The sequence below is a fragment of the Eleutherodactylus coqui genome, chromosome 11 (assembly GCF_035609145.1).
Source record: "Eleutherodactylus coqui strain aEleCoq1 chromosome 11, aEleCoq1.hap1, whole genome shotgun sequence".
NCBI classification, from domain to species: domain Eukaryota; kingdom Metazoa; phylum Chordata; class Amphibia; order Anura; family Eleutherodactylidae; genus Eleutherodactylus; species Eleutherodactylus coqui.
In genome coordinates, this window is record NC_089847.1 from 75,437,213 (window position 1) to 75,451,576 (window position 14,364).

The 14,364-nt window shown below is 44.8% G+C and overlaps 1 protein-coding gene across 3 annotated transcripts in view; it reads left to right on the forward strand.

Annotated features, from left to right (window-relative positions):
- The window catches only part of LOC136581948 (nuclear RNA export factor 1-like), a 123,899-nt gene that overhangs the window by 89,413 nt on the left and 20,122 nt on the right, over positions 1–14,364 (forward strand). For all 3 annotated transcript variants that reach the window (XM_066582650.1, XM_066582649.1, XM_066582652.1), the window contains 4 exons: positions 3,056–3,163; positions 4,807–4,916; positions 9,921–9,957; positions 10,128–10,196. In XM_066582650.1, coding sequence (XP_066438747.1) covers positions 3,056–3,163; positions 4,807–4,916; positions 9,921–9,957; positions 10,128–10,196 — 324 coding nt within the window. The remainder of the gene's footprint in view (positions 1–3,055; positions 3,164–4,806; positions 4,917–9,920; positions 9,958–10,127; positions 10,197–14,364) is intronic.

The following is a 14,364-nucleotide window of genomic DNA, read 5'->3' on the forward strand; positions in this document are numbered from 1 at the left end:
GGTGAACAGTGGTGCATCAGACATACAGTTACCCCCTTCTCCAAGAAGACAAAACAGAACAGGGACTAACCACTCTGCTTCCCGCCAGCCATGGGCTTCACCTGAGGTTCCTGACTGTTTTCCCCCAATTCCAGCAATTTCTGACATCAAAGTGACAGTCGCTGAAGCGGTGACTCTGCTGGTGCCCTGGGAAGCCAAAGCGAAGAGGATGAAGATAGATGAGTAGACGGAATTAGGTGAGTATTGCACCATCGTCGCTTCACTCTTCGTCCCCTTCCCATTTCACCCCTTGTAGGCCCATACATCCACCTGTGCCTACCCACCGCATCGATGACCATAGCCGTGATCGGAGGCAGGACCTCCGGAAGTGCGCACCTCTCTGAAAATCAAGCCCTTGGCTCTAGGCCAATATAGGCTGCAACCGGAGACAGGACTCCCGAAAAGTGGGGAGAAGGTGAAAACTGCACCCCTCCCCCTTCCCCGCGTGAAGCCTCTAGGTCTCCCATCCTGGTCGTTTCTCCCATCTGTGGGTGCTACAGGCTCAGCCTCCGGCTGGGGTAGGCTCACATTGACCCCCCGGCTTCTAGGCCTGTGTAGCCTGCGTCAAAGGTAGAGCTCTGGGTGCTCAATGATGGCTACCGTCATTCACAAGATTGCTCCCTTCCATAGGAGGAGTAATTGTAAGCCGTGCAATGCTCTAGCGGTATCCACAGGTCCAGGCAGTCATGACAACTGTCCTCTGGCTCATTCTTTTCTTTTTACAGGAGGAGTAATGGTAGGACAGTGAGTCCCAGTATTTGGTAGGATTGATCAATGATGTCTACCATTTCTATCTCAGTATTGCATCACTGGATGCTGCCTATTATCATCCTCCATATTACTCTCTTCTATAGAAGGAGTAAGTAGTAAGCTGTGAGACTCACCAACTCTCATATTATGGGTACCGCACAAGTCTGGTCACTCATGATCACCATCCTCTATAATGTTAACCTCTCTCACACAAGAACTATGTGTAGGACCATTAATCTCAGGTCCTCGATGACTACTCATTACTGATTACCATCTTCCACCGCATTCCCCCTTCCATAGGAGGAGGAATCTTAGTAATGTGCGACTCTTGTATCTCTTATGCCTCGGTCTAGCACATATCCAGTCTTCATTGGCAACGATGCTCAGTCATTGCTCATTTCTGGAGGAGGAGTAATGCTAGGCCGGGGGGGCTCAATCCCCTCGTGGCCATAGGTATAAATAGTCATCCGCCTTATGTGTCCTTGGTATGGGAGAACTGATGGCAGTTCTATAAGACATTGTTTACTGGTGACTACCCAATGTTACAACCATGATCACTATCATTGCCCCCATCTAGTCGGGACCATTTCCCAACTGCGTTAGTCCAATGACTTTCATGTCTTTACATCCATGACAAACAGTGGCTAATGCATTATTCCTCTTACTAGGAGGAACTATGGTGGTCTGTGCAGTGCTGTCTCAATCATATATGCTTTTAGCAGATCTATAGTCCCCTCATTAATTATCTTTTGGGCAAAGCCATCAGGACTCTAACTGCCCGGTTGACAATCAGTCGTCATCTGTAAAGCTGGAGACGTATTATAGCTACTCTGTCTTAATGCGGCAAATTGCACTGTGAGGCGGCCCATTTCCCCCCCTGCTTCTGAGGTGCAAATATCCTGCTGATAGACTCTGTGTCTGATGGGACATAGGGCCTTTCAGTATCTGGCATTGGGGTCATATATGCAATAGTAAGGGAACCCCATCACCTCCTATAAGTTAAAAACGGTACCCTTCATAGAGCAGTATCTTTACCATGCTCAGGCATGATATCTATGGGTAATGACACTTCCATACTGGGAAGAATAACTCCGTCCTGCGACAGACTGCGTAGCCTGACATTACAATTCCAGGAGTTTGAGTGCTCATCATCTCCCATAAACCAGGGTTTATGACGAGACTATTTTTGTATATGGATACTACTCAGTATTAGTACTGATCATATATCGCATATCACTCTGCGCTAGATTCGAAGGAATGTTGTACGGTACATTGGGGCGTTCTGCTTTCAGCCCAGCCTCTTAAACTGGTGCTGTTGTCTCTGAGGCACCTCCCAGTGCCCTGCTAGTTAATATTGGCCTAGTAAGGTTGGAACCCACTTACTATTCAGCAAACCAACCACCTTGGGTGGTCTGATCCAGCTTAGCTTCCTTAACAAGTCTCTCCATGACACGGTGTATATAATCCGTTACCAGTAATGTCTAGAGCTAGTACAATGCCGTTGTACGTATAACGGGTACATTCCGCGTGTTTCTTTCCTTTACAAGTACACAGTCAGATTTTCATCTGCACAGTACTAACGCTTGGAGCGTGGTGAGGGACTAGACTCTATATCCTGTGCTGCAGGGATGTAAAGAAAAAAAAAGCTTACTTCCTAGAACAGGAACACATTCAGCCTTAATATCTTTGTCTAACAATGGATAGCAAACATTACTTGCTAGCCGCAATGGAGATGTCGTTTATTAGCGCCCACTGGGATTAGTAGGCTAATTTCATCATCTTTTTCTTGCCCTTCCCCCTTGGGTACAGCTTTGGAACTTCGCAAGGTCTCTGTGTCCCCCAATGATACGGACGCAAAAATATGAATTTGTTACTTATCGTAAAATCCCTTTCTCGTCACGTTCATTGCGGGACACGGCACCCACCCAGTTGTACTAATGTACAAACTGATTTAGTTCAGTCTCTACAGGAGGAGTATAGCTGGTAGGAGGGTCTAACTTTTTCTTTGCTTAGTGTTGCCTCCCAGTGGCAGCAGCTTTACCCAAGTTCTCTGTGTCCCCCAAGCAACGTGACGAGAAAGGGATGTTACGGTAAGTAACAAAATCCTAATTTACCAAGAAGAAAATAAATTGAAGTGTTCCAGAAATGTTGTATTTCAAATTTCTGATTTTTACAATGCATACAATAAATTGACTGAAAACCATAAATGATGTTGGTTCTTGATCTATGTAATCTGTAACTTGACTGTTCTTTCTATATTCAACAGCTGATATCCTTGGATCTGAGTAACAACAAGCTCTATAGATTTGATCATATGTCAGAAATTCACCTTGTAGCTCCTAATTTAAAGATTCTTAACCTGTCTGACAATTTGGTGAGTCCAATAAATCAGAACGCACTTTTTATGTGAATTCAGTTAATTCCTATGATCATGTCATCCTAGAACTGTTAAAGGGGTTGTCTCGCGGTAGCAAGTGGGGTTATACACTTCTGTATGGCCATATTAATGCACTTTGTAATATACATCATGCATTAATTATGAGCCATACAGAAGTTATTCACTTACCCACTCCGTTGCTAGCGTCCCCGTCGCCATGGATCCGTCTAAATTCGCTGTCTTCTGGCGTTTTTAGACGCGCTTGCGCAGTCCGGTCTTCTGCCTGGTGAATGGGGCCGCTCGTGCCGGAGAGCTGGTCCCGCGTCGTCATCGTAGCTCCGCCCCGTCACGTGTGCAGATTCCAGCCAATCAGGAGGCTGGAATCGGCAATGGACCGCACAGAGCCCACGGTGCACCATGGGAGAAGACCCGCGGTGCATCGTGGGTGAAGATCCCGGCGGCCATCTTGGAGAAGGAAGAAAGAAGTCGTCGCAGAGCGGGGATTCGGGCAAGTAATATATATATATATTTTTTTTTAACCCATCCCTTGGGTTTGTCTCGCGCCGAACGGGGGGCCTATTGAAAAAAAAAAAAACCGTTTCGGCGCGGGACAACGCCTTTAAGGCCCATTTACAGCAGCAGATGATCGCTCAAAGGACAGTTTGAGTGACAGCTTTGAGCGATCATTTTGCATAAAGTATTAAGTAGCTACCCAGCTACTTAAGTACCAATTAGGTGTGTAAATGAAGCCTACGCTGAATGCAGTTAACAGCCCAAGGGCTATTATCTGCATTCAGATCCTTTGCTCTCCATGAGGAAACAATGCTATCAGCACTCCCTGTGGAGAACTGCTGGTAAAAATGAACTACGATTTTTAGGTTAGCTTGAATTTAACGATCAGGTAACAGTGCCCGAAAAGCGGACGATGAGCGCACATTTACACACACCAATTACTGCTAAAACAATCGCCGAATAGGATTTTTTTTATTTTTATTTTTTAAAGCGATCATCGGCTGGTGTAAATGGGCCTTTACTCATATTCAGACTCGTGCAACAGGTGCACAACTAAAGTCACAGCCCAGCCCCAGGCCGTTCTTTTCTACAAGGAAATTACTGCTATGTTCTTGATGTTTTGTAGTGATTAGAGATGAGCGTGCGTGCTCGTTTAAGGCTGCTACTCAAGTAGCAGTCTTATCCAGTAACTGTGTACTCGCCCGAGCAGCATGTGGGGGATCCCTCTCTCCCCTGCCGCCCGCCCACATGCTGCTCGGGTGAGTACACAGTTACTCGATAAGACTGCTACTCAAGGAGCAGCCATAAACGATCGTGCTTGCTCATCTCTATTAGTGATGTTTATTGTTTGATGGGATTTAATATTAGCGCATAGCAATCGTGTACATTTGTTACATCCGCTAAATGTATGCAGTGATTTCAAGATACAATAGTCAATACCTGTATGCCTTAACATATGCCGCTTATGATGAGGAAGAAGTAGTGACTTTACTCAGTGTTTTTATTTTGGTTTCTGCTTGGAAACAGTATTGTCAGCTGTACACGTCTAGTAATATATTACAGCGGATGAATTTAAAGGTCGCAGATGTTTAGAGCCAATTTCCCTTTGTCATCTTTTCTGTGTACAGCTGAGATCTGAAAAGGATCTGGATAAGATCAAGAAGCTCAAACTGGAAATGCTATGGCTAAATGGGAATCCACTCTGCAAAAACTTCAAAGACCAAACTGTATACATCAGGTCAGTCTGGTACTTTGCACCAATTTGAAAAAGCTAGCTGAGCTGAATCGTACTTGGGTTATTTTGATAAGAGCCTCTGTCCTCTTTAGTGATAAGGGGAAGCTCTGCAATATTGCTCTACGGAATACACAGAGGCAGGCCTGGGTTTGTTACCCTTCTGACTTAATGTATTTCCTTATTACCCCTATTAATGGTTCCTGAGGATTTAATTTTAGTCCAACAGGCCCATGTAGGATTTGGGGACCAGTTAAAGAAAAAGCACCATAAAATCTGGTTAACCATGTTTGATTAGTGTGATGTTCTGGTATGTTGACGTATCATCATGCGGAGTACATTATTGTGCAGAAAATAAGCTGCTTCATAAAGTACTTAAATGTCAGCTCTCTAAAGGACATAAACCCACAGCGGCTTCTGTGGAGCCAATGACCAGATGAGACTTCAGCAGAGGAAGCACATTTACTGACTGGCTTCATTAAGTACATTCGGTCTGTAGTGCCGTTGTATCATTATTCTCTTGAGCCATACTGTGGACCCGCTTGTACTGTTCTCAATGAACATAAACTATTATGTATATATAAATGATCAACCTTACGAAAGAAAAACAATGGTTGCCACATATAGTATTAGTGATTCAGCAAATCCAGAGCTACCTACGTAATCTTCATTTTAGTAAATATATACAATACTTTTCCAAACATTCGTGCATCACCCAGATGTATCATTTGTTTCCCTTCAGTCTCCTTGTTTTCCTCCTTTTCCACATTATTTTACAGCACATTTTTCCATTTTATTTTACCATTACACATTTCATTCCTTCCTTATGCCACACAATATAGCCTTTGTCAGTGTGTCCATTATTTCAGGCCTGCTGCTCTCCAGATCTTCCTCCTGCTCCTCCTAATGCTTTGGTTGGAGGACTCAGTTGTTGCCTTTCAAGCGCGATCACTTGTTGCCCCAGTGTTAGCCATGTCCATACAGAACTTGCAGTCTTCGCCGCCTTTTATTTTTTGTGTATTGCATTGTGGTTGTTTGGTCTATGACAGGTAAGTTTCCCCAGGCGGGAGCAACCTAAGGCAGACCTTGTAACAGCCACGAGAAGATGAAGACTGAAGAAGGCGGTTGGATTGTTAAGCCAAAAGCGTGCCCACCTGAGTAACCCTCATTTGTCTGGAACCCTACCTGCTAGGAGTGGTGGGCTGTATGCCCTTGAGGACTTGGAGTAAAATGCCTACAAATGCTCCTCTTAGCCCAGGGAGTAATGCTCCCCTGCCGCGGAGTAATTAGTGAATGGATAACCCCTTCTGGAACCTGCTTTTATATGTGGAGCCATGAGGATTTCATGTGGAGAAGTTGGTGGTTGATGGACATCAGATGCAGCACATGGCTTTCCAGTACTTTCATGGGCTGTACCCTTGGTTATCACTGCTCACTATTCTGTTCTGCCAATTATACCACATTGATTTTCTCCTCTAGCCTACCTTGCCACATTCTGCCATCTGCACATACATCATCTTTCTGTTATCTTCTAATTCATCATCCCATTATTTGTTTCTATCCACCAACAGCCATTCAAGTGTTCACTTTTAAGTTAATGTTGATGAAGTAGTGGAAACAGCAGATCAAGGTGCAAAGCAATGAAGTTTCTTTATTTCTTTCCTCCCGGACAGAAAAACACGACGTTCGACTACAAGAGTCTTTGTCAAGTATGGACAACAAGTGAACAACATACAAATATATAGTGTGTCTAGTATCACATTAAACCAATCACAGTAGATCACATGATAAAATTCACCTGCATTCATTGATGTCATTATGGCGAGTCACCAATGATGCATATGTGGAGACACGCCTAACAGAGATGTGTAAAAAATTTCTTGATCGTGGATATCCCACAAAGCTAGTGACTGAGAAAATGGAACGAGCAAGAGTGCTCACGCAGGATGAACTATTAATCTCTAAAGGTAGAACTAATAAAAATGAACGCATTCCTTTTGTTTCTACTTTTACCACCATAAGTAGACAGGTATCTTCCATTCTACGCAAACATTGGCCATTATTGCAGCTAGCTCCGAAGGCGAATGCATTCCGTGAACGGCCAATCATGTCATATAAACGCTGCACTAGTCTGCGCGACAAATTGGTACGGTCAACTTATGAAAAAACTATTTCTCGGACATCTAGAACCTTTTTATCGGTCGGGACAGGCAGTTATCCATGTTTGGGTTGTTCCAGTTGCTCAAACATGATCAAGGGTAGTCAATTTTTTCATTCAGACCGGGAAAAGTTTTCATATCAAGGGACGTCACACATGTTCATCGACATATGTCATCTACTTACTCACCTGCCCGTGTGGCCTACAATATGTCGGCCAAACAACACAGGAGGTGAGGAGTAGAATTTCGAGCCACAAGAGCGCGATACGCACCAAAAAATTAGATCAGCCAGTTCCACGCCATTTTTATGACAGTGGACACTCGGTATGCCAATTAAAATTCCGCATCATTGATTCTGTACCCGAAACATCTAAGGGGGGGTGATAGAACACGAATGTTATTAAAGAAAGAATTATATTGGATTTTTACACTTGATACAATGACCCCAAAGGGTCTAAATCACGAATACGATACCCATATGTTCCTGTAGTTATTCTGCTTTCTCTGCATTGGTTATGCTATTTATATGGATTTTAATTCACTCACTTATTTGTATTTTTATGTCTTCACAGTGCATTTATGATGTAGTTATGGCACTGAAGAAATCTATACTGCATCGGAGTGTTATGCGAACAAATAGCCAATTTTTGTGTATTATTTATATGCGATTACTGGTGGCAGTCTTGCATGGAGGTTATAGCATAATGTGAATATTGATGAATGCATGATGAGCCACTTTGACATCTATGTGTATTATGAATATCATTACTGGCCTATTAACATGATTATATATGCACGATATGCTATATCTGATTTTTTTTACCTGATTATCTCATGCCAATTCATGATGCCCTCCAAATATCTATTCTCTTTTCTGGCTATTGATATTTAAAAGTTAAAGAATATGCAATGGTATTTTTCACGTGGAGGCCACACCCCTTGGGGAGGAGCCCACACGTGCGGCTATGACACTGCAACTATACAATATATTCTAATGTATAGATATGCGGTACTCTTTTCTGTGCGTTAAAAGTTAAAGAATATGCTATGGTATTTTGCACGTGGAGGCCACACTCCTCGGGGAGGAGCCCACACGTGTAGCTATGACACTGCAACTATACAGTATATTCTGATGTACAGATATGCGGTATTCTTTTCTGTGCGTTTTAAAATATGCAATGATATTTTTCACGTGTAGGCCACACCCCTTGGGGAGGAGCCCACACGTGCGGCTATGACACTGCACCTATACAATATATTCTGATGTATAGATATGCGGTACTCTTTTCTGTGCGTTTAACGTTAAAGAATATGCTATGGTATTTTGCACGTGGAGGCCACACCCCTTGGGGAGGAGCCTACACGTGCGGCTATGACATTGCAATTATATAATATATTCCGATGTACAGATATGTGGTATTCCTTTTTGTGCGTTATGCACGCAGCAATGCCTCATATACTTGTCTTTGTGTCCACTATAGATGTTGATTTATCTATGTAGGATCACATAGTGGGACTTGGTTGCGCGTCTATGATGCGCCCGATGATGCGGCTCATCTCGGACACGCGACCACGTCTCACTGGCGCGGCTTGATTACGTCATGGTGACTACTAAGAAACACTGACATTTATGTCTAGTAGTAGCTCTATGGAGCAGGGTGTGAACAGGATATGTGCCCAATGACGCTGCACGCTCCAGTCATGTGACCACGCTATACAGACGTGATGTGATGATGTCACGGTGGACGGGAGGAGACTCATGCAGATTCCAGCCAGTAGGAGCCTTGCATAACACGTCTCCATGGCGACATAGCCACAAGAGGAAGTGAAAGGTTGCTACAACGCTCCACCATAGCTACAAACTCCGCAGCATGTGTATGACATTAATGAATGCAGGTGAATTTTATCATGTGATCTACTGTGATTGGTTTAATGTGATACTAGACACACTATATATTTGTATGTTGTTCACTTGTTGTCCATACTTGACAAAGACTCTTGTAGTCGAAACGTCGTGTTTTTCTGTCTGGGAGGAAAGAAATAAAGAAACTTCATTGCTTTGCACCTTGATCTGCTGTTTCCACTACTTCATCAACATTTGTACTAAAGAGCGGCTTGGCTTGGATCCCAAACCCAGTGGGTGTGCAGGATACCTGTTCAAACCATATGGTACTCATATTGTGCTGCTGACAACTTTTTTGCCTTTGCACTTTTAAGTTAATGACACATTTGTGTTTTGTATGGTAGCTCACTATTCGCAATGCCCATAAGTGACCGTACCAAGATGGATAAAGGATTTATTTGTCAGGTTCTACACTGACCACAGGCTGTGTATTTAGTATAAGCTTGCTGGCCTGCGTACATGTGCTTACTGTGTTGTACTTATTATGAGACCGAGAAAAAGCCTTGACTTGCTGTCATGGATTAGCCTGGTGGGAGCTGACCTTGTTAGTATAATTAGAGCAGTATTTTCTTTACAAATTGACACTTTATTTAGTCATTGAGGAATAGAACTGTTACTAGCTTACATTTATAGTCTGTTGCTGCAAATGGTATGTTTGTGACAATACCATGTCTCTGACTATGAAAATGTAGGAATTCAAATCTCTTCAAATAGGACCGATATCATTCCCCATTGCATGCAAATCTATTCTTCTCCAGAGATATAGCGGAGCCCAAGGCTGTGATTCCACTTTCCCTTAGCAGAGGCCAGTGATTCACCGGTACCTGCTCTCTGGGTATTGTAGAAGCTTGGCCATGGTGGGTCTGGGCTTACTATTTGCTGGAACTAATATTCTCTGTGTTCTTGTTTGTTTGTCTGACGACCTGCGGATTTTGCCGTGGATGACAGTGCCATGAGAGGCCGCTTTCCAAAACTCCTGCGACTGGTGAGATCACAAAATATTGTCTGTGTAGGCATTTTGATTAGTGATAGTGTTGTGTGAGTGGTATGTATTTGGGTAGAATTAACATATTCTTCTACCTCACAATTTTCATCCCTTTTTATGTTTTATTCGTCCTTTCTTTTCCCGCCTCTCACTGTTCTTCACTTTAATAGGATGGACATGACCTTCCTCCACCGATCAAATTTGATTTAGAAACTCACACAACACTCCCTCCTTGCAAGGTAAGATGGACTGTATTTTTATAAATACAGTACTGCGCAAGGTTTTAGGCAGGTGTTAAAACAATGCTGCAAAGTAAGAATGCTTTCAAAAATAGAAGTGTTAGGGTTCGTGTCTATGGGCATATGTGTTAAACGTTAAATGTGCACTGCTCATGCCCGCGTATTACACGGACGTATGCAGCGTGACCCTTTGTTTTCTTTTGTTTGTTTTTTTTATTGTGTATGGACCGGGTTTCATACGCCACCTATACAAATGTATAGGGCTCATGCTGTGTGGTACACAGAGAAATAGAGCATGCTGCGATCTATTTATACTGTGTATTGATATGCAGTGTCTACATGCACATGTGCATGGGTCAATTAAAGTCCAATGACTTTCATTGTCTCCATTCATCACACATCACGTGTCTGTGCAACGCCTGCGTAACACGCGGTGAAAGCACGGTCGTGGTCATGAGGCCTAAATAATACTTTTTTTCTCATCCATATCATTGGAAGAAACAGCTGAAGACCGTCGATATAGCTACTGCCACTAGGAGGCAACACTAAGCAGAAAAAGTGTTAGCTCCTCCGACTAGCTATATTCCTCCTGCAGGCACCATGTTAACCAGTTTTAGCTTAATACCCATAGGAGGCAGACCTCTTTATTGCAGGTCTTCAGGACCCTATTTGGGAAGAGAGGGAGGCAGGACTCTTCCGCTTACACCAAGGAAGGCGAATGAAACCGAGCTAACTGTTCTGTTGCTGTCCCTACCTTTGGAAGGAAAGGAGGCACGTTTAAGTCCAGTTGAGCGTGACCCGCCAGCGATGGGGTTTCCCATCCTGGAGGACTCCCATTCTCTCTAAAGGATGTAGAGTAGATGGGCTTCACTGCTGGAGCATGGGACCTCTTGGTGGCTAAGTATCAGAGAGGTGAGTATATTTCTTCCCCCTTCCCATCCACCGATACCCCCATCCTCCCTCCTCTATCCACCTTCTCCCCCTATCTGTTCCCCTGGGGCCATGCTTTTAGTCGGGGTGGAGGTCTCCCCTTCCCTCCTTTCAAGGGCCAGCAAGAGCCATTTATTATACGTGCTCTCACTGTAACTCCCATGTTTTCATGCGGCCAGTTTGAACCCTGCTCTTCTAACCATATCCCATCACTGTAGGAAACCATAGATCCAACTACTGGTACCCCTTCTGCGCCAAATTTGCACTCTGTCAGGCCCGAATGGGCATGCTAGCTCTCACTGCTGGTTTCTGACCTTACCAGAGCGTCTGTGGCCATTTTGGAATGGCTCAACCGTGCAAACACCCATTCATCTCCTGATGTATCTGACGTAAAAGAACAGATAGCACAGGGCATTGCACGTGGCAGATCTCGGAAAAGAGCCAGAATGTCCCTCTCGCAATGATCATCTGGATCCCAGGTATTATCCTCTCGTCCACCTGTAACATCAGGCCCCGAACTTGCTTCCAGGGATTGTAGTCTGTCAGAGGGCAAAGTATCTCACTCCCTTACCGATTTCTGATTTGAACAAAGAACAAGCATCAACGCTTTCCACTATGGTGGATAGTCTTTAAGTTGCAGTGTGGGAAACTCTGCAGGTTACAGAGCAGGCGTTTAGTAGTTCAGCGGCAACTGTCTCCTTCAGACGCCAGAGACGTTCCCTGAAAGTATTTCTCCCTCATGAGGAGTTCGGGGAAGTCTTGATCAAGGAATGGAGCCTCCCTGACAAGTGATTCACTAAGCCTAAGAATTAGTTCTGCTGTATTCCTTCCCAAACTACTTAATAAAAGAAAGTGGTTGTTTTTGCCGGCTGTGCAACCCTGCTTAGCTTGGCACACGACGCTCCCCATCGTTGATGTGGCATCCTTTCAGGATGTACGGGACGAGAAGGTAGAGTACCTGGCAAAAACATATTTAGGCTGATAGGGACTGCTCTTCGCCCAGTGTTTGCCACCACCTGGGTCAGCCAGGCGTTGATTTAAATGGACCCAACAGCTGCGCCGAGGAATTCTTTTTGGCTCTCCTCCAGAAGAGTTAGATGAAAAGCTGCTCAATTGGCCCAGGAAGTTTCTATGAGAGGCTTCCCTGGACTCAGCCAGATTGTTAACCCGCGCTTTCACGGCTTCAGTAGCCATACGTTGAACCTGTGGTTAAAGACCTGGGATGTGGATAGTATTTCAAAGAAATCCTTGACAAGACTTCCGTTTATAGGGTCAAGACTTTTCGGAACCAGGCTGGATGAGATCATCTCGGAAGCAACTGGTGGGAGAAGTTTTCTCTTGCCCCAGAATAAATCCAGGCAGGCGAAAGCGCCTCAGAAGAAAACAACTAATTTTTGTTCCTTTTGCCGCTCTAGCCCCAGGAGCTTGGATACCAGGAACAGAAAGTATGTCCCTCTTTTAAGCATGGACCAGCCTGGCACCCCCGCCCCCAATCATAAAAGCCTTCTTTAGTAAAATAGTCCACATGAAGGGCAGCCCCCACCCGATCTTCTCAGGGTGGGGAGTGATTTTTCCAGTTCAGGGAAATTTGGCTCATCCATATCTCAGACACCTGGGTAATATCTGCCAGTTATGCCATAGAGTTTTTGTCACTCCCTCCGGATCGTGTCTTCAGTGCCCGACTTCCGAGATCTTCGACAGAGGCACAGGCTTTTAATCAGGTGATAGACATATTATCCGCCCAGGACGTGATCATTCCCATTCCTTGGTACCGAATTCGGAGTTTCTATTCAAACCTTTTCGTGGTTCCCAAAAAGGACGGCATGGTGAGACCTGTACTGGATCTAAAGCGGCTGAAATAGTATGTCGAGGTGAGGCACTCAGAATTCCTGAGGTTGATAACTGCATCCACAGAACCTCAGAAGTTCCTATTGTCTATCGACATAAAGAATGCATACCTTCATGTTCCCATCTGCATGACGCATCAGGGATTCCTTCGCTTCGCCATACAGTCAAGTCATTACCAGTTCATGGCACTTACGTTTGGGTTGGCCGCAGCTCACTGAGCCTTTACAAAGGTTTTGGCGGCTGTCATGGTGCTACTTCATGCCAAAGGGATAGTAGCCATCCCCTACCTCAACTATATCCTGATAAAGGCCCCGACTCTGCCGGACAACATGGAGAGTCTTCACATCATCCTACACACCCTGTCCAGGTTCGATTGGATTGTCAACCATCCCAAGTCCTGCCTAACACAGTCACATTATTTGGAGTTTCTAGGCCTGATCTTCAACATGGCTCAAACCTGGACATTCTTACCAGAGCTGAAACTGCTCTTACTCCATCAGCAAGTACGCTCTCTAATGATGACATTAGAGTTGAGCAAACATACTCTGCCGAGCTTGATGCTCGTTTGAGTATTAGCGTACTCGATGGTGCTCGTTACTCGTGTTCGACCCCGCCCCAGTTTTTGGCTCCTCCCCGCTGGGACGTGTCTGTTTTGGCCCCTCCCCGCCGTGATGCAGTGCGTGTCATTGGCAAATTTTTGGTCGAGAGAGAGAAGAAAAAAACTCGGCACCCGGCGTCCCACATACAAAAATGCTCGAATCTCCCATTGTAGTCAATAGGGTTCGTTACCTGAGTAGAGCGCTTGAATTTTACGAAAAACTCGAATAATGCGGACTCGAGCATTTGGGTGCTTGCTCATCTCTAGATGACATATCTCGTGATGATTTGTCACTGCATGAGAGTCCTGCAGTTGATGGTGTCCACCTTCGACGTGATCCCATTCGCCAAGTTTCAAGCTCGGCCGCTCCAGTGGCACATTTTCTCTCAATGGGACAAGTCAGTGCACACTCTCGACCAGAAAATTCAGATACCTCGGCAGCTGCTGCTGCCCCCTCGTGACTGGAACCCTCAGGGGTGCATGCAGGTAGCACAACCCTTTCTGACTTTCCAATGGTAAGTACTGACAATGGATGTCAGCTTATCTGGCTGTGGGGGGACCCTGAGGCATCTCTTAGCACAGGGTATATGGAGCAGAAAGGAAGCCACACTTTCAATAAATGTATTGGAACTTCAGGCCATTCTACTATCCCTGTATCAATTTGCCCCCAGCAAACAGGGAGGCCAGTTTGTGTACAAACCGACAACATAATGGCTTGCCAATGTAGTTCCAATATACAAAAAGGGGTCCAAAAGTGAGCCTGGTAACTACAGGCCGGTAAGTCTCACTTCA